Genomic DNA, 26,930 nt, shown 5'->3' with positions numbered 1-26,930 from the left:
CCCCTTCCCGGGAAGGCTGAGGCAGAGGAGAGCTCAGCAGCAGATTGCAGAACCAAGGCAGAGGAATGAAAGTGAAGGAGCTGAGGAAAAGGAACATGCCAAGGCCCAAGTCATTACGGCCCCTTCCTTCTTCCTCTGGGGACTGGAGTGGTTTTAGTTACGGGGTACCAGAGGTCACACACTAGGCAAAGATCTCACAGGTGTCACAGGCAGATAGGTGTGGTGCAGATCACAGTAGAGGCTGCACTTCATAAGCTCCAAGCACATTTAAATCAGTGTTCCTCGGCAGTTCCCTGTCCTCTGGATAAGCTGTTCCCAAACTCTTCTAAGGCAGAGAAAGGGGCAGCAGGAAGGAGAAAAGCTGGTGAGGCGGAGACTGCTACTCCACACACACACTTGTACTGAACGAGGGAGCCCTCCTCTTCTGCTGGAGATACGGGCTGCTGGGACGAGGGCCCTTAAGGCACAGGGAGGAAAACACTCAGCACACTGTTTCTCCTGCTTTGATGATCTAAATAAAGTCTGGCCATGGTAAAGGGCCAAAAAGCCAAGGAGAGAATGTGGGGGTGGGGGTGAGGGTGAGGGTGTGCGACCAGTGTATGTAGGAAAAGGGTGTTTCCCCTACCTCATTCAAATCTGCTGGGGACTTAACTCCCATGAAACGGGGATTGGGGTGGGGGGGCAAAAGGATAGAGATGCTAGGTCCTTTGTGATTCTCCAAGATGACCCTAAGCTCATCAGTTGGGGACCTGAATAAAAAAATCACAGCAGATGTGGGTTTTGAGAGGCAAGGAAGCGGGCATAAAACATCTTCACCGAAGGAGGGACCACTTGATCTGCTCCTTGGCTGACTGCAGCACCTGCGGAGATAAAGACAGCACTGAGGGAGGCTTACACGCCACAGGTGTGGGCAGGCTGAGGCTCTCCTTCCCCACACTTGCCTTCCCTCTCCTCAGAAGAACAGGGGATAGAAAATCCCAAGAATAGAAGAATAGGAGGAAGCTCTAAGACCCTAGAGGGCTGTCAGTTTGGGAAATTCCCCCCGAATTCAAATCCACTGGGGGGATGAAGAGAGAAGAGGTGTACCTGGGAGGAAAGGGGGAAAAAAAGCTGGGGGTTACTGGACACATGTTATGAAGAGGGGGTTCCACATGCAGATGGTGAGGAGTCCTACTGAAGCACTCCCACACAGGCCCCGGTCAGGCAGATGATCCGCAGTGCAGGTGGAGGCTCTGCGAAGCCTGCATATTCCAGAACATGCACTTCCAGCTCAGCCTCTCATTTGAATAATAAGAGAAAGAGGAGCGTGTGCTCACACAGACCATCTGCTTATGGCAAGCCTCTGCTGGGAAATAAATCACTGACTGAGGTGTCAGGCAGGGAAGGTCTGAAGGGTACAGAGCAAGGCTCAGTCATGATCACAGTAAAAGGAGCCGTGTGGGGTCTGAGGACACTGTTCAGTGAGCCCCAGAGCTCTGGGCTAAGAGGGAGCCAAGGAAGCTGGCTGAGTGTGAGGTCTCAATTCAGGCAGGTTGGGGGCTCCTGCCGTAGTAACCTGTCCCTGTGGAGAGGAGGAGGAAGAAAGTCATACCTGAGAGACAGTCTGCTCTGTAAGGGGGACGTCTTCACCCTGTACACAGAGATAAGCACTTAGACTGAAGCTGGCAGAGGAAGTAGTATTCCTTTAAACTGAAGCAAAGGAAAACGCCCCAAACTTCTCAGCCAGAGGACTGTGAGCACAAAAGGGTCATTTTATCCATCCCCCACTTAAAGGCAGGATGACTTTTTAAAAGATTTATTTCATTCCAAGTAATCAGCACAATATCTGACCCTCACCTCCCTCAACTCTGGGGTGGGAGACCTGGTTCCCTAGTCAGAAAAGACCTTCCCTGAATATCAATATGGAGGGGAGATGGAGGGAGCCAGGGTAGTGTAATGGATCCCGCAAGGCCTGATGGGTAACAACGGCATGTTAATTTGAAGAAATAAACTGCTGCAACAGCAGCCTGAGATGCGAAAGGGGGGCGGGGGGGGGACCCACATAGAAACATATGTTAGAGGAGAAGATTAAACTATGCAAACGGAAGGCGGCCTGTGGCAGTGCAGGGGGAGACTGCCCTTCACCAGCACTGCCAGCCGTTACTATGTGGCGGTCAGAGCTGGGATGGCTGGCACTGGAAGCAGTCCTCTGTCAGACATGTCTGCACTATCATCACCCCAGCAGACACAAAGCTTCTACTATCTCAGGGACCCCTTTCTAGTACTGTAGCACCAAGGAGGGCTGAGGTGCTGGCAAGTAAGTACTTTCTGAGGCTCCATCAGACTAAGACACACCTCTCTGCCTCTCATGACCAGCTCTATCCTCAAAGAGGCAACAGGCCAACCTCCAGCTCCTCTGTAGTTTCAGAGATGTGAATGTGAAGCTGTCTCTTACTTTTGTTCGCCTGACATGTTTACAATAATGTTCCCATTCTGTGCAAAGACCAAGAAATGCTCGGCGCCACACTAGAAGCACAAGAGCCCCCGCTGCTCTGGGACCCTGTGATGGAGAACGAGCTCTGCATGTGGCGAGGCTAAGAGAAGGTGTATTTACGGGTCGGACCCTCGGCTACAGGCAGCAGCCTGGTTTGGGAAGCGATGGGGACGCACATCCCTGCTTACCCTCAGTGCCACCCGGTGCACCACCTGCTGGGGGTCACTCTCTAGGATCACCCTACAAACACAAAGAAGATCGTTGTTTGATGGGTCCTGTCCCAAAGGATCAATTTATTGTCAAGTCAGGATCACTGGCGGCTCAGCCAACTCAACTTAGAACAGGGGCAGCCACCTCCCTTCCCCACTCCAAATCCAAGCAGAGCAGAGAACTCACCCTCCATCTACAATTTCATCCACAGCCAAAAAGAGCCCCTCCATGTTCTCCAGCAGGGCTCGCTTTTCTACATTTTTTCTGAATCAAAAAAGAGAAAAACCAGGTTGTATGTGAAAGGAACCCTGGGCCATTGTCTGACTAGGGACTGTGAGTTAGACCAGTGTCCACCCACACCAAGAAGTGAAGATCCGTCAAACTACGCTGCTGAATAGTGATCAGAATCTTGACATTCTGGGTGATTCCAAATGGCCAACTTCTGAGTCCTAAGGTGATTCTCCCAAGTGCTGCTGCTGCTGCTGAAGGCGCTTGTAAGAAACATAGGAGGGTAGGAGAAAACTGCCCAGCTCACAGTCTGGAACCGGTGATGGTGGGAGGCAGCAGTGGGATGCAAACCCTCTGCGCTGAAGCTCTGACAACGTCTCTCTGCCCCCACCCCCACCCCAATCCATTCAAGTCCTAACACAAAGGCCAAGGGGGGCTGGGAACAGTCAAGGGCTGCACCCACCAGCCGCAGATCCGGCAGTTGGTGCATGTGGCCTGTCACATCCGTCAGTATGACTCTTTCTCTAGATTACTAGAAATGAAGTCTATTCATTCACCTGGCTGGGAAATAAATCACCCCCCTTCCTGAGGAAATCTGAGCCTTTGCCCTGATGGTCTGTGGGCTGAGAGCACCCGCTGTTCTACTCCGGATGGATTTCTAAGATGTGTTCACTTAGGAGCTGCTGTGGTGAAGTTCAGAGCCCTGGATGTTTTCTGAGAAAGTATCTTATATCTTCCCAGCTTGTACGTGTGGGAGCAGAGTGCTGCTGGGGAGGTAAAGAGGGCAAAGAGCACAGTGGCCTATTCTACGTACAGGCAAAGACTCTGAGGGCTGGTAATGGAAAGCTGGTAGTGTTTCCCCTCCCAAGGCAGCGATGTTTCCCCTGGAACACTTGCCTTGGTCTTGCATCCTTCAAACCCAGATGAAAAGCCTAGGAAAGCACCAGGGGCTCAGAGCACTCTCAGAGTCACTAGACATGACCAGAGGAGCTACAGACTCATGTCTGTAACCCCAACTACTCTGGAGGCTGAAGCAGAGGACTGCATGTTCAAAGGCTGCCTGGGTTACACAGAAAGCACAGTTCTAAGACAGCCTGGGCAACTTAGTCAGACCTTGCCTTAAATTAAAAGAAAAAGCAAAATAAAGAAAAGTTTGGCTTTAATCCCAGCACTCGGGAGGCAGAGGCAGGCGGATCGCTGTGAGTTTGTGGCCAGCCTGGTCTACAAAGTGAGTCCAGGATGGCCAAAGCTACACAGAGAAACCCTGTCTCGAAAAAGAACAAAACAAAACACCACAAAAGTTTGGGTGAGAAGTTTAGTGGTAGAACAGTTGCCTACCCTTGGTTTTAGTCATCAGCACAGGCAAAGGAGGGAGAGAAAAGAGAATTCTTCCTGAGTAGGAGACTCTCTTTCCTCCCTTAGTGAGAGAATTATCACATGTGAGAAACATTCTCCCCACCTACCCGCCCCCAGTCAGTCACCCCCAAACAGCAAGCCCAATTTCTCACACTGAATGATTCCCCAGTGTGGCTCTGATTTCCCACAGACCCCTGGCTCTAAGATCTAAGTATGTTCTCTTCCAAATTTAAGTGAGAATGGCCGCTCACCTCAGCATCTGGCTTAGGGAGTCGAAGAGGCAGTTCAGAACAGCCATAAGCATCAACTGTGGAGAAAGGAGACAGAAGAAAGTTTGAAGCCCTAAAACCGCTATTGCAAGCAGACCTCCACTGTATTCCTCAGCAAAAAGCACACGCTTTTACAAATGACCAGAGACATAATGTGAAGGGCAGACACAACAGCCAAAACACTCTGGTTTCTCAGGGAAATGAGCTCTGCTAAACAACTCCACAGTGGAGACTTCTTTAAGGCAGAAGTTCAGACAGAACTTTGCTAGTATCTTAGTATTGATGTATCTCAGTCGTGTGTGTGTGTGTGTGTGTGTGTGTGTGTTTACTTTTTATCAGTTAAAATTTACTTTTATTTGTGTACATGTGCACATGTGCCACATGTGCGCGGGGGCCCACAGATTCCAGAAGAGGGGACGGAACCTCTCTGGAGCAGGAGTTAGAGAGAGTTGTGAGCCGCCCAGCATGGATGTTAGGAGCCAAACTCAGATCCTCTGAAAAAACAGCAAGCATTCTTAACACTAAGCAATCTTTCCAGCTGCATTCCTCTTTTCTGTCTCACATAGTTCACTCTGCCTACACTTCCCAAATGCTGAGATAATGGGTGTGCACTGCCATGCTTCTCAGCCTCTACGTCTTTTTTATTTTACCTTATTTTATGTATATACATATTTGTCTGCATCTACGTCTGTACACCATGTGCCCAGAGACGCCAGAAGGCAGCACTGGATTCTCTAGGATTGGCGTCATAGAGAGTTGTGAGCCGCCATGTGGGTGCTGGGAATCAAACCCAGGTCCTCTAGAAGAGTAGCCAGTGCTTTAACAGCTGAGCCATCTCTCCAGCCCCTATCCCTATGTCTTTACCACGCTACCTGATGGATTAGTAAAGAGAAAAATCATTAAGCAACCAAGAGCTGAGGTAGAGGAAGGTAGTGGAAAGTCCTTCTGGAAAATGGTACTAGGAGCTGGGTGTGGTCATGCACATCTTTAATCCAGCACTCAGGAATCAGACACAGACGGATCTCTGTAAATTCAAGGTCAGCCTGGTCTACAGAGTGAGTTCCTTGACAGCCAGGGCCACACAAAGAAAACCCTGTCTCAGACAAACAGAAAATAAAACAAACAGTACTAGGGATCAAATCCAAGACTTCTAATTTGCTAAGCACACATTTCACTAATAAGCTACACACCGAGCACTAGCTTGGGCCGAGTCAGAACTGGGTCTGAATCTCAGCTGACTCTACATGTGTAGCCCTGAGAGAGTCAATGGGCTGAATCAGATGGAACTTTTGTAGTTTGACAAAAGCCAAATACAAGTAATTTTATATGGTTCTTTGTGGTTTGGTTTCCTCATTGGCAAAACAAAGACAGTAATGCCTTCAACCCACAGAAGTGCCGTCAAGCTTAACCGATGTACCTCACGGCGCTCACAAAGCAGTCAGGGCTCAGCAGGGCCTGGCCTCGCAGATGCTTATTAACTGTGAAGGAAAAGTACCTGGTGGCGTATTTACCTGTCTTCTCCCCCACAAGTTGCTACCACTTGAATTAAAGTTTTTTCCTACATACTGGAGGGTAAGGAATATACTCACAAACCCACTTACACCAAGAGGCTCCGTCAAGCGACCCCTTCATACCATTATGGCTTCCCCACAATCTAAAGTGCATGCGTGCGCGCGCGCGCACACACACACACACACACACACACACACACACACACACACACACACACACACACACACACACCCTGACACACTTACACTGTGATGTTTCATCAAGTGACCCCTTGGTTGCTCACAGGAGGATTTCTGTGACTCTGAGCTACACTGTGACACTGTCTCAAAAATAAAGCGAAACCAAAAAAACAAACAAAATCTAAAACACCATAAGTGTATATTCTAATTGGAGATAGTGGTTCATGCCTGTAATTTCAACACCTAGAAAATAGGTAGTGTGACTTGAAAACAACCTGGGTTATACAGTAAGAACCTAGTTCCTTAAAAAAAAAAAAAAATAAGACCTGGAAAATTTCCTTTCTGGGCCACTTCTGTAAGGCTGACACGGGTCTCTGACAGACCTCGCCAGGTAGCAGGGAAGTGTGCCTCACAAAGCCCCGAACCAATGGCTGTCCCATCTATGGTTTCAGAAGTGGCATCAGAGGGAGCAAATGCTCAGGAATTCTCACCTCATTTTCATAGGAGCTGCCAATCACATAGAAGTAGAGATCAATGCTACTTTTATAGACCACTGTGAGCCCTTCCAGCAGGGCGATTTCACCTGGGGAAGGAAGCAGAGACTGAATGGTGGGAGAAGAGGGTGTAGAACAGGCGCCCCACGAGGGCCTGGGGACAGCTGCCTGAGCCAGGCAAAGGCCTTCTAATGACCCTGGGCACTGCCAGCATTGCGCTATCTGTTGTTTGGGGGTAGCAGAAGGGACTCAGAACCTCAGGGGAGTCTAAGCGTAAGTTCTCTAGCCCTCCCTCCCCCACTGTACCTACTTCCCTCCCTGTGTATGGAGCAGGGCACCAGCTGATCCTTCGGAGGTAAATGCAGAGCGGTCACCTTTACAGGCTCCCACTTACCTGCCCTAATGGATGCAGCACAATAAGCAGAGCTGCAGTTAAATTTGTCAAGCGAGGCTCATAAATCCAGGACTAGACATGCAGCTAACAGCCAAGCTTCTAGCACAGTGTTCCCGCGTGAGGTGCACTCAGCTCCCCATTACATTTCTGAAGAGTTTATTATATGAAGGGAGGAGGAAAAAAGAAGAGGGGGCTGCCGAGTCATTTTATCTTTTTTTCTGCAGTCCTGCTGACACTCCCTTCCAGTGGCTGCCCCCCAACACAGAGAATAGTGAAGGAAAATGACCTACTATCTGTCCGATGGGTCTTGTTGAAAATGTTCTTCTCAAAGGCCTTTTGCTCCTTGACGCTGGGATGCGTGTCGTCATAGTACTAATTGGGAGGAACGGAGACGAGGTTAGGTCATCACAGCTGTGGCCCAGGGTGACTAGTGACTGCTCTACTCTGGGATCCTGCGTGTCTCTCCTTCAAAGCAAGGGGTGAGAGAGGAATACAGAGCTAGAGAGGAGAGACTACAGAGGCAGGGGGACGGGGGTGAGTGATGGCAAGGAAGAAAGAAGTGCTCGCTGCCAAACGCCACAGCCTGAGTGTGATCTCCAGAACCCACAGGGAAAGGGAGACAGCCAGCTCCTGCAAGCTGTTCTCTGGCCTCCTCTAACAAGCACACACACATACATCCACCAAAAAGAAAAAAGAAATTAAAAAAAAGAAAAAGACTGTGGTGCTGCAATTGCAATCAGTCTTACATGCTATTTCTAAGTCTCTGAAGGCAGAGACCCACCAGCTCTCCTAAGGAGACTTCCACCACATGCCTCCTAGGAGCTGCTTGTGTCAGGGACAGTGTTGGAGAAATAAGCAACAGGGATGCAGGGAGGCTTCCTCAGACCTGGCTGTCACGGAACTCACTCTGTAGATCCGCCTGCCTCTGCCTCCTGAGTGCCAGAGGGCTGGGATTAAAGGTAGGCATCACCAAAGTCTCTAACTGAGCAATGGAGAAAGGCCATGCACATCTCCTTCACAGATCGGCCAGTCCACGTCCTGCACCCTGCACATGTATGCTCTCTCCGGCAGATGAGAGGAGGGGGCAGTCCAGCACTTCAGTGAGTCCACTCCCAAGGAGGGGGTAAGATGCAAGCTGCTAAACCGCCTGCTCTTCAGGGGCTAATCCATCGAAGTCAGCTGGAGACCTATGACAGGTCTGGCATTTAGTAACTGGATAACTGTTTCCAAAGGTGTCCTGCACAGTTACATCCAATTACAGTGAGGAACAGCTGGTGAGTTCTAACTAATTTCCACCTGCTGATTGATTTATGCTCTGTTCTCCAGAGTTAATACGCCAGGGTTGAGGGGGTAACAGAGGAGAGGGGTGTCCTTTCTCCTCTCAATCCACCCAAAGCTAGCAGCTCCTCCCCGGGGCATGCAGCTTGGTGAGGGCTACAGGTCTGAGACTGGAGGACTCCCTGGAAAAACTCAGGCTGAGTGACAAGGTAAGAGGGTCGAGGACAGAGTGGATAGACAAAACAGAGCTTCTAACATTGAGATAGCGTTTTTGTCCTGGAACTAAGGTTCCAAAGCTCTTCCCTGCCCTGATGAGGGTGAGAGAGGAAGTTCACGGTCTGATCCCAGAAGGTAGAAAGCTCTCGCACTCAGGGACAGAAGACTGCCAACTTGGATTTACCTGGAGTAGTCAGGGTAAAATGAATTCTCAAAATCATCATGCTCCTGAGGAATCTGAGTTAGTGGGGCAAGCCCAATATTTAAATCTCCATTGCTGTTGCCTGTCTTTGGATCCCTCTCCCCTTACTGGGCTGCCTTGTTTACCCACAACAGGAAGATGCACCTAGTCCTACGGCAACTTGGTATGCCAAGGCAGTTTGATGTCCATGGGAGGCTTCCCCTTTTCTGAGGAGAAATGGGAGATGGGGGGGGGGGAGGGAAGGACTGTTTTGTTTGTTTTTGTCTTTTAGATTTATTTATTATGTACACAGTGCTCTGCCTGCATGTACACCTGCCCGCCAGAAGAGGGCACCAGATCACATTGTAGATGGCTGTGAGCCACCATGTGGTTGCTGGGAATTGAACTCAGGACCTTTGGAAGAGCAGCCAGTGCTCTTAGTTTCTGAGCCCTCTCTCCAGCTCCGAAGGGCTGGTTTTAAAAGGTGGGAAAGAAAGCTTCAATCTGGATGTAAACTAATCAATTAATATAAATAAATCACAATGTTTCTGTCCTGCTCCTAAATGAATACTTAAGGAAATCTCACCTTGGCAAAGAGTCGGTCTCCATCATTGTCCAGAATCAGGATGGCCTTGACAGTGTACAGGGAGGGCTCCTGAGGAAACAAGAACACATCTTCAGCGCTGAGGCTCCACTCCTACGAAGACTCACACACCCTTCCCTGGCCCCACCACAGGGGTGCGTGTGTGTGCCCTACTGCAGCATGGTCAGGTCTAACCCCACCACCAGGTAATGAAGGCCCAGGGCAACAGTCGCAGACTCAGGGGCCTTCATCCCACTCCTATTTCCAGATCCTCCCGGACACAGGCAAGCAGAGACTGTGACCATGCTAACAAATGGGCACTACTAATTGGAAAGAAGGTTAGTCACTGCAGTCCCAAAGCAAAGATCCCCACAGAGAGAGGATGCGCGTGTTCTTGTGTGACACATGCACACACAAACACACACACCAGTTCTAAAGCAGACATCCCAAAAACTCACGGATGAAACCCTTCCTTGAAATGAACCATTACCACTTAATCTACTAGGATTAAAAAAAAAAAAAACCTATCTGAATCTTAACTGTAGTAAACAGAAAAATATTTGAGATGTCTGGGGTCTGCGGGAAGTTTTCTTTCACTACCAAGAATGAATTTAGGGTTTAGGGGTGTGGTTTGGTGCCTCAGGGAGCCCTAGGTTTAACCCCATTCCCCCCCCCCCCCCCCCGCCTTTCCCTCTGTAAGACAACAAAACCCCAGAGTGACACACAGCTGCTGATGTTGGTCACGAAGCCATCACAGCTCAGCTGTAATGGTTATACTTAACACCTTCTCTGACTTAGGAAAGCTGCTGAGCCGGGTGTTGTCTCTCCCATCCTCACAACTTTCTGAAGGTGAGAGGAGTTGTCACTGTGCAGAGGCCTCCCTCCCTCCCTCCTTCCTTCCCACTGCTCTCACCACCACGACTTTCTATTACTTCTTCTGCCAAGGCAATGCTCTGCTCTTCTGGTCTTAGGAAACCCACCGAGCTTCACAACACGGGTTTAGCAAAGGCCTGAGGCAGAAGAAAGAATGGCTGCACAGGATCCAGAAGCGACAGCCTAACAGAGGTAAAGTGAGGCTCCCAGAGGGTGGAGCCCCCAGCAGAGGAGCAACAGTATCTCAAGAGAAGTGGAGGTTAACCCAGACTTCTCTTTGCTTAATTTTTATTTATTTTCATTTTTACTTTTTTGAGATAGGGTCTCTCAATATGTAGGCCCTTGAACCCACAACGATCACCTGTCTCTGAAGTGCCATCACTTATTTATTATTTTACATGTATGGGTGTTCTGTCTACATGTATGTCTGTGCAACATTTGCATGGCTGGTGCCCTTGGAGGCCAGAGGAGGGTGTCAGATTACCCTAAAACTGGGATTATAGATGCCATGTGGGTGCTAGGAGTTGAACCTGGGTCCTCTAGAAGAGAAGCCAGTGGGTTTAGGTGGTGGTGGAGGTAGATTTTGGGGTTGTTGTTGTTTTTTTTTTTTTTGGTTTGGTTTGGATTGGATTGTGTGTGTGTGTGTGTGTGTGTGTGTGTGTGTGTGTTTTCGACACAGAGTTTCTCTGTGTAGCCCTGGCTGTCCTGGACTTCCTTTGTAGACCAGGTTGACCTCAAACGAACCGAGTGCTGGGATTAAAGGCATGCACCACCACTCCGGGCTCTGACTTGAATTCTTAAAGATAGTAATTTTTGATGAGGGCTTGTCTCAAAAAGCAAAAAGAAACAAACCAAAACATTCATCAATTTTTTTGTGTTTTCTTCATTAGTTCATCTCAAGTACCCAGAGAAATGCCTGGCACATTCTGAACTCTCAATATTCGTTCAGAATTGAGAATAAAGTTTAAAGAGAGCCCCCTTGGTTGATGATGCACTGTAGCTAGATCGTGCATCTGGTGGACTTTGCAGTGAGGCCGTTTGGCGATGCCAACCCACCTTCTCCTCTCACACACTGAAAACTGCCCACCCTAGGCACACTGCTCTCTGGAATAAATAACAGGAGCATCGCCCCTGCAACTGGGGAACGGTGCTGTCTGGCAGAGGGAAGTTTTCTCCAGAGAGTCTAAGAGCCACACACAGAAGTTGATGGTCTAACTTCTAGCTCCACACAGAAAGATCATCCCACAGAGCAGTCTCTGTTCTATAACAACTTGGCTGCTCAAGTACCAAAACCGAGCCCTCAGTGAGAATGACTTTCCTTACGGGACGGAAAGTTCTAACGGAAGGAGATGGTTGTGCCACTCCATCCACACTCACGGCAACCATGGAGGGCTAGCTGCCCACAAGTGGAAATTGGACCGTAATCTGGCACTGATGGCTGTTCTTGCAGCCAAAGCCTGGCATTCTTAGAAGGAATGGGAGCACACACACCCCAGCCCATTGCAAGCCAACATCCCTGAGGCCACCTGCCAAGTGGGAGAGCCAAGGTTTCTGTGGCCAACACTGTCTAGGCACCTACACAGCTAACATCAGACAGACACAGACCAGGCTCTGCTCCTGGCTCTTCTCACTGGCGTCCTAGAAAATATGATCAAAGAAACCGCAAAACACAAACCAAGTCTTCCTGGGCAAGAAAAAAGAGAGAACAGTTTTTAGACACTAACGTTCTGAAAGAGGAGGGAGGGAAGGCAGAACAAAAGTCTGAGCATTTCAAACTTGCAAAGGAAGAGTCACAACAAGGAAAGACTCGGAAAATCCCGTCTGGGAGCACCACGGCCTAGACTGGGAGCCTAGAGGGAGAGAGTCTTTCCCAGCTCTGCAGGAGACTGGGTGCCACCTGAAGGCATCACTCTCCTGACTCCTCCTCCTAACTGTGGCTGGTCCCACTTCACCCTGTGGCCTTTACCTCTCAAGGGTGGGGAAGCCCGAGCAACCCTTCATGTCATAAAAACAGCAGCTTAAAGGCTCCAGAAGCCATTACTGAGAATGTAATTTCACTCTAAACTTTGCAAAGGGCACATTTATACATAACTTCCAGGTACTAAGAAATGAGCTTCCTGGGCCAGGTGTGGTGGCGCACGCCTTTAATCTCAGCACTCAGGAGGCAGAGGCAGGGGGTCACTGTGAGTTCGAGGCCAGCCTGGTCTACAAAGGGAGTCCAGACCAACCAAGGCTACCCAGAGAAAACCCTGGCTTCCTGGACAATGTACTAGGCTTTGACCTAGTAATACATTAAATGCCAACTCTTGAACAAGACCTACAATCTTAGGACTATACCCAAAGGACTGAAAAGGTCTATTCTTCCCTCTCACTCCCCAAATGGGCAGCTGCTAGAAAGCTTTCGAGACAAAGTTCTGTGATGCACTGACTTTCAGAGCCACAGCCTGAGTGTATAACAGAACTTCACCTCAAATGCTAATAGTGCCTGAAAATGACGGACAGGCAGACTGGCTTGTAGGAGGAGTGGCAGGGATGGATTGTCATGTCTGTTTTTATTATCAAGAAAACTAGAAGGCTGTCCTCAGGACACTGAAATGTCATCCAACAAGCAACTAGGTTGCTGCAAATGGGACCTCCTAAAGCCTGGTTTAAAAAAAAAAGAAAAAAAAATCCTGTCTAGAGCACTACGGCCCATACTGGGAGGCTAGAGGGAGACAGTCTTTCCCAGTGCTGCCCTCTGTGGGCCTTCTGGCCAACTCACAGCTTCCTCAGAATTTTAGCCCAAGCGAAAGGTGTTAGAAAGGCACTAGTCTGGGGCCTAAGCTATTTGGGCAGAGTAGTTGCCTAAGGTTCGAGACTTTGTGTTTATTACACACACACACACACACACACACACACACACACACACACACACACACCAAAATTCAAAAACAAAAACCCTGTCAAACTTTATTTGTGTGTATTTTGTATTTTAAGTAAAAGTAATAGAAATAAGTTTGGAAAAGAAAACATGGAAAGCCGACAATAGCAGCACACGCCTATAACCGTAGCATGCAGGTGGTGGAAGTGGGAGAATCAAGTTCAATGTTATCCTCAGCAAACCTGCGAATCCTAGGACAAGCTGGAACAAATGACCTTGTCTGAAAACAAGTACAAACAACAACTACGGTGTTAAGTCTATTGACAATATATATGGAACAGTAAGGGAATGCCATATGATTCAAAAAGGCTTGGAGGGACAATGCACAGAGCAGAGAGACAGGGTATTTAGACCTATGACTATTTGATTCACGTAAGTCACAAAACCCAAAGGCCTAATAATCTGAAGAGATAGCTCAGGTTCGGCTCCCAGCTCCCAGTGCAAGGGAGTTCTGACACCCTCTTCTGGCCTCACATGGTACTGCATGCACATGGGTGCCCATATATGCAAGAAGACAAAACACTTGTACACACAAAATAAAATAAAACTAAAAACAAAACAAAAAAGCATTGCCAGGGCAGTGGTGGCTCACGCCTTTAATCCCAGCATTCAGGAGGCAGAGGCAGGTGGATCCCTGTGAGTTCAAGGCCAGCCTGGTCTACAATACAAATCCAGGACAGCCAAGGCTAACACAGAGAAACCCTGTCTCAAAAAACAAAAAACAATCAATGTGGTTGAGATTCATGGAAAGTTCTGCATTCCCTACTTACAAGGATATTCTTAGGGCCATAGCAAAAGGGCTTGGCTTAGTAATGGATCTGACCAATTAAAATTTGTTACAAGAAAGCTGGGCACGGTGGCACACACCTTTAATCCCAGCAGTCGGGAGGCTGAGGCAGGTGGATCTCTATGAGTTTGGGGCCAGCCTGGTCTACAAAGTGAGTCCAGGACAGCCAAGGCCACACAGAGAAACCTTGTTTGGAAAAAAACAAAATACTGTAACAAGATGTTCTCTGTCTCTTTTTGTTAAAGATGTATTTATTTATTATGTACACAGTGTTCTGCCTGCACGTCAGCAGAGGGCATCAGAAGTCATTATAGATGGTTGTTGGCCACCATGTGGTTGCTGGGAATTGAACTCAGGACCTCTGGAAGAGCAGGCAGTGCTCTTAACCTCAGAGCCATCTCTCCAGCCCAACGCTCTTCCTTCAATCCTACTTAGAAAGCTAAAGCTAGAGAGCTGGAGCTAAGAGTGCCCTTCACAGGACACACTCCTGTAATCCTAGCACTTAGAAGGCTGAGCAGGACATGAGTTAGAGGCCATTCTGGATTACAGAGCGAGCTCCCGGCCACCCTGGGATGGAGTGGGGACCTTGTCTCAAAAGCAAAACAAAACTAGAAGGAGAAATTCCTAGATAGTACCCCAGCTGCACATGGCTACCCGGGTACTCTGTTACACACCCTGTGCTAACACTCTTAAGGGTAAACGCTGCGCAGCGATGAAGAGCTCTAATTCACTGGGGAAGCTTGTATACTTCAGATGAAGAAACAATGAGCTGGAAGTTTTGACAAGGATAAGCACTTAGATTTGGAAAGCACAGCTCAGGGACTGCGGGCAGAATTCAGGGTGGAGTCAATGCTTAGCACACAGGCACTGTGTCACATTCCCCCAGCATCGAAAGTAAACACATGAAACTCACAGGACTGATGAGGGGATCAGCAGCGAGAGTGCTCACTGGTCTTCCAGGCCTGGGGCTTGGTTCACAGCACCCACACATCAGGCAGCTCACAACTGTTTACAATTCTAACTCCAGGGGATCTGATGCCCTCATTTATTTACTTACTTACTTGGGTGCTCTGTTTTCATGCACAACAGAAGAGGGAATCAGATACCATTACAGATGGTTGTGAGCCACCAAGTGGTTGCTGGGAATTGAACTCAGGACCTCTGGAAGAGCAGTCAGTGCTCTTAACCTCTGAGCCACCTCTCCAGTCCCTGACACCCTGCTCTGGCCTCCACAGGAACTCACACACAGGTGACATTCACACACATTAAAAAACAAAACAAAATAAACAACGCAAAGCTCAGAAAATAAGACTCATGAGTCAAGCATGGTGGCACAACACTTTTAATCTAAAGCACTCGGTGGTGGGAGAAGGCACTGTTAAGCGCAGGGCCAGTCTGGTCTACATAAAGAGCTCCAGGCCAGGCAGGGCTGTTTGTTTGTTTATTTTTTGAGACAGTGTATCACCCTGGCTGTCCTGGACTCACTCTGTAGACCAGGCTGGCTTGAACTCACAGCAACCCACCTGCATCTGCCTCCGAAGTGCTGGGATTAAAGACGTGCACACCATGCCTGGCTGAAGAGACCCTATCTTTAAAAAAAAAAAGACCTATGGGGCCCTAGAAAAATTATCTAGGTTATGTGAAATCAAATCTTTGTTATAAAGAAGAAATTGAAAACATATTCAGGAAGAACCAATAGCAGAAAGGAAACAGACTATAGCTCAGTTATAGTACATGCCTAGCATGCCTGGGGCCCTGGGTTCAATCCCCAGTATTACATAAAACCAGACACCGTATAACAGCCTGAAATGCGAGCACCACTCAGGAGGTAGGGGTTGGAAGACCCAAAGTTCAAGATCATCAGCTACATAACAAGTTCACAAAGCCTCTGCCTCAAAAAAAAAAAAAAAATCTGGGGTGACAGCTTAGTGGGTGAAAAGTACTGCCATGCAAACATGAGGACACCATATAAAACCCAAGTCATTTAATCACATGCACTGTCAACCCCAGCACTGAGGTGGCAAAGATGGCAGGATCCCTTGGGCTCACTAGCCAGCCAGCCAAATCAAAAACGTAACCGACAAGCCAGGCCTGGTGGCCCACACCTTTAATCCCAGCGTTGGGGAGGCAGGAGCAGGTGAATCTCTGGGTTCAAGGCCAGCTTGGTCTATAGTGTGAGTACCAGGACAGCCAGGGCTACACACACACACACACACACACACACACCCCTTGTCTCAAACAACAATAGCAACAAACAAACAAATACACAAACACCAACCAGGCAAACAGCTGTGGAGGAGTGGGACCAAACAGGCTTGGGACAAAACTGCCAGTTGGAGAGGCTGAAGTCTGAATTGTGGGTAAGCTATCGACTCTAGTTTTCCTCTTTTCCTTTCTCTGCCACTTCCTCATAGAGAAGTGAAAGACTGCACCTAGTTCAGCTAGGGTTAGTCCCTTAAAAAAAAAGTCTCTGGACTTTGTTCCCAGACAGTAAACAACAAAACTGTTATGAGACTAAATTTAGAATTCAATGTTTTTCCTCTAAAGATAAGGTTATATCAACAGCCTGTCTTGGTGGCACGCATATTTAGTCCCAAGGGAGGCAGAGGCAGACTGATCTCTATGAGCCTGAGGACAGCCTGGTCTACATAGCCAGCCACTGCTACATGGTGAGGCCATATTCAAAAGAGCCAAACAATCTATTGAATGTGAAGAGAAAAAATTGAGGAAGAGTCATTTCCCACCTTCATTCAGCCAGTTAACGTCAATAAAAAACGCAGCCTTTATAAGTTAATTATAAGCGAGGCTCTCACACAGCCAGCAGGGGGAGTCAGGGTCCACACCATCCTGGCCAGCTTTGGAAACCAAACTGGACAAGTTAAGCAAGCCTCACGCTCTTTGGGAATGCAGGGCACCAGGTCTTTGTTTATCTTTCTTTCTTTAAAGACTGGTTTCTTTTACTTGTATGAGTAACCACTACAGCTACAAATGCTGTGATCTGCTGTAGGCACTGAGGACCAAACCTGGGCTCTCTGTAAAAGCAACAAGTGCTCTGGAGCAAATCATTTCTCCAGCTCCCAGGTGTTTTCTATTTTTTCTTTCTTTCTTTCTTTCTTTCTTTCTTTCTTCCTTCCTTCCTTCCTTCATTTGTTTTTAGAGACAGGGTTTCTCTGTGTAACCTTGGCTGTCCTGGAACTAGCTCTATAGACCAGGCTGGCCTCAAACTCGGAGATCTGCCTGCCTCTGCCTCCCGAGAGCTGGGATTAAATGTGTGCCACCACTGCTCAGCAGTTCCAGGTATTTTCTAAAAGCTCAGGACCCCTAGCTGCTGAAGAACTTCCTCCCAGAGGTCACACAGTTCCTAACTCTTCAGCCATTACCAAGGTAAAGACTTCATAGAAATAAGGTAGCATTGCAAAAAATCAGGTGAACGGAGAAGCTGAGGTCAGGTGCACCCTCAGCCAGGCCTGAGGGCTACGTCAGAGCACCCTGCCACCTGAATGTGGTAACTCAGCAGCCCACACTTAAATATTATTCAGCAAAGGAAAAAAAAATCAAAAAGGGCTAGAGACCTCTTTTGTTCTTTTCCTTTCCAGTGCTATCACTGTACTACACACATACCCAGCCCTGGGTATTTTGTTTTGAGACAGGCAGGGTCTCAGTACAAGGCCCAAATAAGCTGGAATTTGCAATCCTCTGACTAAGCCTCCCCAGTATTAGAATAATGGCTCTGTGCCCACACCTAGCTAGACATCTAAATTTAAGACACCCTAATGTCTTAGTTTCTTAAATGTGATTTTTACTTCTTTTTCAAGGCAGGATTTTACTAGTTCTCAGCCTGGCCTCAAACTCTAACACTCCGACCTGGAGTCCTTCTGTGCCAGCTCCCCATGCCTGGAGTTAGAGACATGTGCCGTCAGCTGAGATCCAGGCCTGGTGCACCCTTGTGTGGCCCTGACACAGCCACAGTTCACAGCAGGATGGATCCTGCTGCCCTCTTCCATCTGCTCCTCACAAAAAGAGCTAAACCCAGAGGAGCAGCCTGTGTCCTTCAGTCTAACTACACTACAGAGAAGGTGGAAGCCGGGTTTGGGGGCACATACCCACAATTCCTGCACAAGACGATTAGACAATCCTAAATTGAGGATAGCCTGGACTACATGATTATCCCCTCCCCCCCCCCCCACAGAGAGAAGGGGAGGGGGAAGTTGGTTGACAGAGCTTATTCAGAATAATCTGGTACAATTGGAATCATATACATTGATTGTGAAGAAACAATGAAAACCCAGAAAGACACAGGCTTTCCTTTCTTCGATTATTATTATTTATTTTTGGGGAGAGGGGCAGAGACTGGCTTCAAGCTGCTATGTAGCTGTGGATGACCTGAATTTCTGAACTTCCTATCTCTGTCTGCCGAGTACTGAGATTACAGGTGTGTGCCACCGTGCCCAGTTTTAGGGGGTGTTAGGTAAGCATTCTACCAACTGAGCTACATTCCCAGCACCAAGACAGGATCATGTCTGCAGCACATGAGTTAAGTTACACAAGAGGATTTCCTGAAGACCCGAAGGTGACAGAGGCAATGTAAGGACAAAAGAAATCTGAGCCCCATGTGAGAAAAAAACAAAAGAGGCAGACTGGGAGGCCCTTGCCAACACCGGCATCCCAGTGGGCGTGGTCTCCAGCTGCATCTGGTGGCATCCTCAGCTGCATCCCAGTGGGCGTGGTCCCCAGCTGCATCCCAGTGGCATCCTCAGCTACATCCTTCTGTTACCCCAGCATAAGTGGCTGCACAGGCACTGAGGACGCCTGGCCCATCTTCCCGCCCCTGGCCCCTGCCCACCAAGGCAGGGTTTCTCTGTGTAGCCTTGGCTGTCCTAGACTTGCTTTGTAGACCAGGCTGGCCTGAAACTCACAGAGATCCACCTGCCTCTGCCTCCAGAGTGCTGGGATTAAAGGCATGCACCACCACATCCACTGCCTGTCCCATCTTTATTGCCTCCTCTTTCCTCGTTTTTCTGTCAATATCAGCCACGCCATGCCAATGGAATAAACAGCAGCGAGAACCTAGCTGAGAAAGAGCCAAGCCTGCCTCGAAGCTCCCTCACATAGGTGAGCAAATGCACTCACAATCTGCCTCCCAGAGAAGACCTGGCTTCTCCAGAGTCTGGTTTTCTTTATGTAGAGGCCTTCTCCTCCCCTTCTGACCATGTGACTGCTCCCCTGGACCTTTGATATAATTTATATCTTGCCAGGGACCAACCCTTTCCCACCACTGTGAAAGAGAGGAAAAAATATATATAAATAAATATGTCGGAAATCTATAACGAGGTCTTCTTAGAGGGCAAGACATGGGGAGAGTTAGAAGCAGCGTCAATTACTCTTTTGGGGTTTTAGTTCAAGCCAAGGTCTGCTTCCAGCAATCAACCATTAAAACAAGCCGGCCAGAGTAACAGCACAGTTTATTCTGATCATTTAATTTGAAGTGTCAATAAATTAAACTTCAATCAATTAAACTAGGTGTGCAATAACCCAGATGGACACCCCGACACCAACATAATCACAATAAAACTTTTATGGCTGCCAGGGACCTCGCTGGGGGCAGTGCTGGCACTGCTCGAGCCCTGCCTGAGAAATATATCTCTGCAGCACAGGGACAAGGAGACTGCTTCTCCTGTCTAAATGGAGGGGCCAAGCACCAGCAAGGACGCAGCTGGGAGAGGGGCACAGGGGACTGCCAGGAACGAGATGGGAGTGCTTTGGGGGCTTAATGTAATTGATAACTTTGCCCAAAGCAGGAAGAAGGGGCATTTAGGCCAAGTACCTCTACTGTTAGTGCCAAAAGAATTTAACAAAAGCCCCATTAAGAAGATTCAGGAAGCAAAGGCCACTGAGACCGTGTCAGCCTCTGAGCCACTGATGTGCCCCACAGCCGCCTCCCCTAGATCCATGGACATCCTGGTGCACTTTAGATGGTCTGATACTTGAATAAGATGTGGAAATCAGGATTTTGTCAGTTTCAGGATAAAATATTAAGGGTAGACAATGGGTAGAATTGAGGCCTACTCTGTAAAACACTAGGAAAGCACTCAGAAATTAAAACGCAGAAATACGGGGGGAAATCTACGTACAAAGGTTTTAAGGATCTGAGCTGCTATAATAACTCAGCTTTGAGGGTGAAAAAAGCAAAGGCCGAAGGAGAATATAAGTTATTAACTTTCTGACTCAAGATTAGGCCGGGCGCGGTGGCGCATGCCTTTAATCCCAGCACTCGAGAGGCAGAGGCAGATGGATCCCTGGGAGTTCGAGGCCAGCCTGGTCTACAAAGTGAGTCCAGGACAGCCAGGGATATACACAGAGAAACCCTGTCTCAAAAAACAAAACAAAAAAAAAGACTCCAGATGGGCTGGAGAGATGGCTCAGTGGTTAAGAGCACAGCCTGCTCTTCCAAATGACCCAGGTTCAATTCTCAGCACCCACATGGCAGCTCACAACTCTCTGTAACTCCAAGATCTGACACCCTCACAGCAATGTACATAAATTAAAATTAAATAAAATGTATTTTTAAAAAAGACTCCAGATTATAAATGGAGAATGGCAACCTTCAGATTGCGCTCCAATAACTGAGAACAGGAGCCAGCAGAGCAGCAGGCTGGAGCTGAGAGACAAAGGACTGGAGGGTACTCAATATATCCGAGTATGAGCTAAGGCTAGACTTTTTTATAACTGTTTTGCCTGCACTTGTGTGCATCACCTGCGCCCCTGAGGCCCAAGGCAGAAGATGGTGTCGGATCCCCTGAAACTGGGGCTACGATGGTTGTGAGCCACATATGGTGCTGGGAATTAAAGCCAGCCCAGGTCTTCTCAAGAAAGCAAGTGCTCTTCTTAACCACTGCACCATCTCTCCAACCCCCAAGGCTGGGTCACTTAATTCAAGGATTCTCTGTAAAGAACCTCAATGGGAGAAGGCTCAGAGGGTAAGAGAACAGGCCTCTCTTCCAAAGTCCCGAGTTCAATTCCCAGCCATCACATGGTGGGTCACAGCCATCTGTGAGATGTGATACCCTCTTCTGGTGTGTATGCAGGCATAACACTGTATACATAATAAATAAATAAACCTTAAAAAAAAAAGGAAAAAAAGAAAGAATCTATTGTTACCTAGAAATGCCCAGAATGGGGCAATTTTTTATCTATTTCTTGGCCCCTGTGTCTTTTCGGCATTGTACAGCTGTGTGTCTTGTGGGGGAAAGGCAAGAACATGTTCTGGTTAGGCTTTCTCAGAGGTCCCACCAAATCAGCAAACGGAAATGCAAGACAGGAAGCCTGGAGGCGGCACAGGACCATGTCTACTCTAAGAGTAGCTTCTTAGCACTATGCAGGCACTGTAAACTCTTCAGCCAGTAGAATCCTTGGATTTTTGCTTGTTGCTTTCTTTTTTTGCAAGGCCTTGCCATATAGCTCAGGCTGGCTTCAAACTCAATCCTGCCTCTTGCAGAAGACCTGAGTTCAGGTTCAAGTGCCCACATCAAGCAGCAACTGCCTGTAACTCCAGTTCCAGAGGACCCTCTTCTGACCTCTGTGGTACCCACCCACACATACACATAAAATAAAAATAAATTTAAAAAATTTAAAGGCCCTGCCTCAAAACAACAAAGGATATGGTTTATGGTGGTGCAGGGCATGGTGGTGCACGCCTTTAATCCCAGCACTTGGGAGGCATAGGCAGGCGGATCGCTGTGAGTTCGAGGTCAGCCTGGCCTACGAAGTGAGTCCAGGACAGCCAGGGCTACACAGAGAAACCCTGTCTCGAAAAACAAACAAATGAGTTGAAGGCCAGATTTGGCTTTGAGACCCTGTTCTTAAAAATAATATCAACATGCCAGGCATGGTGGTAGGCAGGCAGATCTCTGAGAGTTCCAGACCAGCCTGGTCTACAAATCAAGTCCAGGACAGCCAAAAAACAAAAAACAAAGAAAACAAAAACCTTCAGAGAGAAACTTGGTGAGGCTGAGAGCTTACAAATTCAAGCACAGCCCAAGCTACATAGTGAAACTGTCTCAAAAAAAAAAAAAAAAAAAAAAAAAAAAAAAGGGGCTGGAGAGGTGGCTCAGAGGTCAAGAGCACTGGCTGCTCTTGTAAAGTTCCTGAGTTCAATCCCCAGCAACCACACCTTGGTTCACAACCATCTGTAATGATATCTGGTGCCCTCTTCTGACCTGTGGGTGTACATGCAAGCAGAACATTGCGTACATAATAAATAAATAAATCTTAAAAATAAAAATAATAAAAAATGAGAGAGACAAACAGAGACAGAGAGTAGACCCCCCCACCGGGAGAAACCAAAATGGAATAGAGTTTTGGCGCTGCACTTCCTTGAGACAGCCTTTTCCTGCAGCTTTGCTTCCCTGATGCCATTACATAGGGTGCAGGTGACAAAGACACAGTATAGTTTTACAAGTAAAGGTCAGCACCAGACGTGGTGGCGCACGCACACCTGTCTATAATCCCAGCACTCAGGAGGCATAGGCAGGCGATTGCTGTTTCTATGAGTTCGAGGCCAGCCTGGTCTACAAAGTGAGTCCAGGACAGCCAAGGCTACACAGAGAAACCTTGTCTCGAAAAACTTTAAAAGTACAGATAAGGGGTGTCCAGGCAAGTTAGCAAGAATCTTCTACTGCATGCAGCAGGTTAGCTCAGCTGAAAGGGGGTGCATGAGGAAGAAGCAGCCGTGGACAGACCACACAGACAAGGGAGAGAAAATAATACAGCTTTCCCAGTACAGCTTCAACTCTCCCAGTGCTGTGGGCCAAATGCAGGGCCTTTAAAGCCAGCTAGACACGTGCTCTCACCGCTGCACTACACCAGTGGTAAAGGGCTGCCCAGGCAGCACCTTCCTCACTCTCTAAGCTGGCTCCACTAAATTAAATTCATTTTTTGTTTTATAGGACAAGCTCTTACTCTGTAAATCCAGACTGGCTTCAAACTAGCAGCACTACGGCCCCAGCCTGAGTGCTGGGGTCACAGATATGAGCCATCACACCTGATGCTTTTTTAAAGACTTATTTATTTTTGCATATGAGTGCTCTATTTGCATGTACACCTACATGCCAGAAGAGGGCATCAGATCGAACTATCGATGGCTGTGAGCCACCATGTGGTTGCCGGGAATTGAACTCAGGGCCTCTGGAAGAGCAGACGCATTCTAACCCTTTGAGCTGTCTTACCTGTTGACCACACCCAATTAAAAAGGCTAAAAAGTCTAAGAAAACCAATTTCACTGACTATCCGCATCTTTCACCAGATTTTTACAAATCCATTGACTGGGGGCTGGAGAGATGGCTCAGTGGTTAAGAGCACTGTCTGCTCTTCCAGAGGTCCTGAGTTCAATTCCAGCAACCACATGGTGGCTCACAACCATCTATAATGTGATCTGATGCCCTCTGCTGGCCTGCAGGTAACATGCAGGCAGAGCACTGTATACATAATAAATAAATATTAAAAAAATACAAATCCATTGACTGGTAAGAGTAAACACTTGAAACTATTCAACTTGCCCAACTCGTAGGATAAGTATTGCAGTATATTGGATCCCAATGTGGTCCCCAAGACTGTGAGCTGTAAAAAAACTGACTTTTGTTTGGTTCCGTTGAGCCCTAACGCACACACACCTTTAATCCAAGAGCTATCTGTACACAGGAATTAATAAAATTAACCCTAGGTCAAGGGGTTGAGAAAGAAACAGAGGAGGGACTTTGAGTTAAGGGGTGTTTAAGACAGCGTGTGGAAGTAGAAGGGGCCTTGGCAATTTTAGCTTGAGCTCCTGAGCAACTTGGCCTTTGTTGTTTTTTGGGGGGGGCTTTTCCTCCTGGGCTGTCAGCTGAGCTGGGGAGTGTTTTGGGCCTTCTCCATCAGGATGTGAGCTGAGCAGGACCTTCAGCTGGGTGCTTTCTCTGCCTCTCTGAGCTAGCAGGTTTTTCATCACAACACCTGGCTCCTGAGTCTTTATTGGTAAAAGAGAATGAATGATCTGGGATTTGCAATTAAAACAACAGATGGGAATAAACCCTCTTTGACATCTGAAACAGGGGAAGAAGGTAAGGGCGGACAGGTCAGTGATAAAAACACTTGCCATACAAAACAAAGTCCAGCCGGGCATGGTGGCATGCGCCTGTAATCCCAGCCTGATCTGAGTCCAGGACAGAGAAATACTCTCTATTGAAAAACCAAAAAAAGAGCCGGGCGTGGTGGCGCATGCCTTTAATCCCAGCACTTGGGGGGCAGAGGCAGGCGGATTGCTGTGAGTTCAAGGCCAGCCTGGTCTACAAAGCGAGTTCAGGACAGCCAGGGCTACACAGAGAAACCCTGTCTCGAAAAACCAAAAAAAAAAAAAAAAAAAAAAAAAAAGAAAGAAAGAAAGAAAGAAAGAAAAGAAAAGAAAAACCAAAGTTTGGAGCTGGGTGTGGTGGCTCACACCTGTAATCCCAGCCTGATCTGAGTCCAGGACAGAGAAATACTCTCTATTGAAAAACCAAAAAAAGAAAGAAAGAAAAGAAAAACCAAAGTTCGGAGCTGGGTGTGGTGGCTCACACCTGTAATCCCAGCACAGCCAAGGCTACACAGAGAAACCCTGTCTTGGAACACAAACAAACAAACAGAAAAGAAACAAGAAAGAAAGAAAGAAAGAAAGGAAGAACCCCAAAGTTCAAATCCCCACATAAACGCCAGGCAGGTACAGTGGTCTGCCTTGGCTATGTGGCAAAGTTGATTCCAGTATGTTCTGTATGAAATCCTTACTCAACTAAAACAAGCTGGTGTGACGGCACACACCTTTAATGCTCCCAGCACTTGGGAGGTAGAGGCAGACGGATCTCTGGGTGTTGAGGCTAACACGGTCTACATAATGAGTTCTAGGACAATCCAGGCACCAGGGAGAAAGGGTTGGGGGAGAGACCCTGTCTTAAAACAAAACAAAAAACACGTTTTTTTCTTTTTAAAAAGAGAGAGGGTAAAACTTGTTTTTTCTTTTACTGACAAGAGTTTGACACGTATACACATAGGAATGTAAAGGAAAAGAGGAGCCAAGGAAGACTTTTTGGGACCGATCCTGGAATCCAACTCGAGGGAAGAAGCTGGAAGTTAAATTTCTACACTAACACACAGACACAGGTAGGCAGACTCCCGCGTCTCCAAACACCAAGTGCACTGACTGAAACAAATGCTCTGGTCCTGCCCTAAAGGGGTCGTGTTCTATTTGAACAAGCAGAAAGGATCAAGGGACAAGCGAGCTAACGCACCTCTGTAGCCACCACAACTCTCCTGTAACCAACCAGAGAAAGAAGTCTGACAACAGGTCCGACAGCACGAGTTCCTGAAGTCTGAAGGAGACAGGAAAAGGAGAGCAGAACTTAGAATGAATGCTGGTTCTCAATCATGACAGAACTACATACTAAGGACTGAGGAAAACGAAAACAAGTTTTATATAGGAACGTGACACAGAATTGCCAATAGGACTCTGGCCAACACCAGGAGCATCCGGGGGTGACCAAACACCTCTGTTCCGTATGTTGCAACTTGGAAGGGAATATGGAGATCTGGGGGAAATTCAAGTAGGTACGATCCACAAAGCCAGCCATGAGGTAGAACTTGAAGGACCCCGCTCCAGTGCACTCAGAATTGTCCTAAGGACCGGGCACGCTCTCTTCAACTTTGACACGGACTCTGAGCCCTCCCGGGCAAGGCTTCCTACTCTAGGCCACACGCGCGCGTTCCTCGGACTGCGGGAGCTTCGGCCCTGAGGCATGCCCGGGCCTCCCCTCTCCCGGCCCCAGCTGCGGAACCCCGCCTCCCGGACCCCCTGCACACGACGGCAGAGGCAGCAGCCCTCCAGCTCCTACCAAGATCAGCGCCTCCATCTTGCCCGCAGCAGCTGCCGACGTGGAGTCGGGCAAGGCGGCGTCACCGCTGATTGGCCGGGAGTCTTCACTAGGCCCCGCCCTAGAAGAGCGGCATTGGGTAAGGATGAGCCAGCCTTCAGGTCTTGACCAATCGGCGCAGGGGCCCGGTTCACGGAAGCGAGCTGTCCAGCCAGAACGAGCGGGTATTTGATTGTCACCCGGAATTTTCAATGAAAGTCCAAAACCTCACCACTGAAGGGGCGGGAGGGCCATTGAGGGCGGTGTTGTTTCCATGGGGAACGGAGGAAGCGAGTCTTACGTGACCATTGGCAGGAGGAAGACACGTGATTCCATAGCTCTAATTTGCACTCGCTCTAGGGGGTGCTATGTCTCTCTGTCCTTGCGGGAATCCGGATTCCCAGCGCCCCCCGTAGGTCCTGTGGGACAGATGTCCTTTAGGTCACTGCAATAACTTCACAGAGAGTTAGTTCACCAAGTTAGAGCCAACCAGCAATAGGCAGCCAAGCGTTAACTAGACAAACCAAGGTCTCCCGAACTATATCCCCAGGGTGTGTACCGTGTCACATGCACACATACCCAATAAATAAATATTTTTATTGTAACATACCTTTTTTTTTTAACTTTCTGGGAAACTGGAGAGATGGCTCAGTAATTAAGAGCTCATACTCTTCTTGTGAAAGTTCCCAGCGCCCAGGTCCCATTGCTCATGTCCAGGGAATCTGCCTGGTGAGGTGCATGCAGGGAACCTGCACTTCCATGGATGATCCCGGCTACACTTTCCCCCCTTTGGTTCAACATGAACTAGGATAATAAGGACCAAGGCAGAAAAGGACCAGAATGGTAGAAAGGAGAGAGTTTGTAGCTGGGTATGGTGATGTCACCTTTAATCCCAGGACTAGAGAAGCAGAGGCAAGCAGATCTGAGTTTGAAGCTAGCTTGGTCTACACAAAAGTTCCAGGTCAGGACTACACAGTGACAGCGGTTAAGAGCACTGGCTGCTCTTCCAGAGGACCTGGGCTCAATTCTCAGCACATGACAACCATAGGGATGGGAGTGGGGGAG

General features: G+C 48.2%; 1 protein-coding gene across 1 annotated transcript; it reads right to left on the bottom strand.

Moving 5' to 3' along the window:
- Positions 1-681: 681 nt before the first annotated feature.
- Positions 682-26,201, bottom strand: Copz1 (COPI coat complex subunit zeta 1). Its single transcript, XM_051159396.1, has 10 exons — positions 26,167-26,201; positions 25,848-25,947; positions 9,377-9,445; positions 7,406-7,487; positions 6,719-6,810; positions 4,519-4,574; positions 2,870-2,947; positions 2,662-2,713; positions 1,592-1,630; positions 682-860 (listed from the first exon to the last, which is right to left on the bottom strand). Exons 1-10 carry the CDS (start codon positions 26,199-26,201, stop codon positions 813-815), a joined length of 651 nt encoding a protein of 216 aa, XP_051015353.1. The 3' UTR covers positions 682-812.
- Positions 26,202-26,930: the final 729 nt, after the last annotated feature.

Source organism: Acomys russatus, chromosome 17, assembly GCF_903995435.1.
Source record: "Acomys russatus chromosome 17, mAcoRus1.1, whole genome shotgun sequence".
Lineage (NCBI taxonomy): Eukaryota > Metazoa > Chordata > Mammalia > Rodentia > Muridae > Acomys > Acomys russatus.
This window is presented reverse-complemented; position numbering and strand designations above follow the sequence as displayed.

Bases quoted from the DNA above. Each gene is read 5' to 3' on its own strand.
- Copz1 (XM_051159396.1), bottom strand. From the start codon at position 26,201: ATGGAATCACGTGTCTTCCTCCTGCCAATGGTCAC. The intron at 9,446-25,847 runs GTAGGAGCTGGA...TTGTTTCCTCAG, and splicing joins AGATGGAGGCGCTGATCTTG to GAGCCCTCCCTGTACACTGT. The intron at 2,714-2,869 runs GTGAGTTCTCTG...TTGTGTTTGTAG, and splicing joins GATGAAATTGTAGATGGAGG to GGTGATCCTAGAGAGTGACC.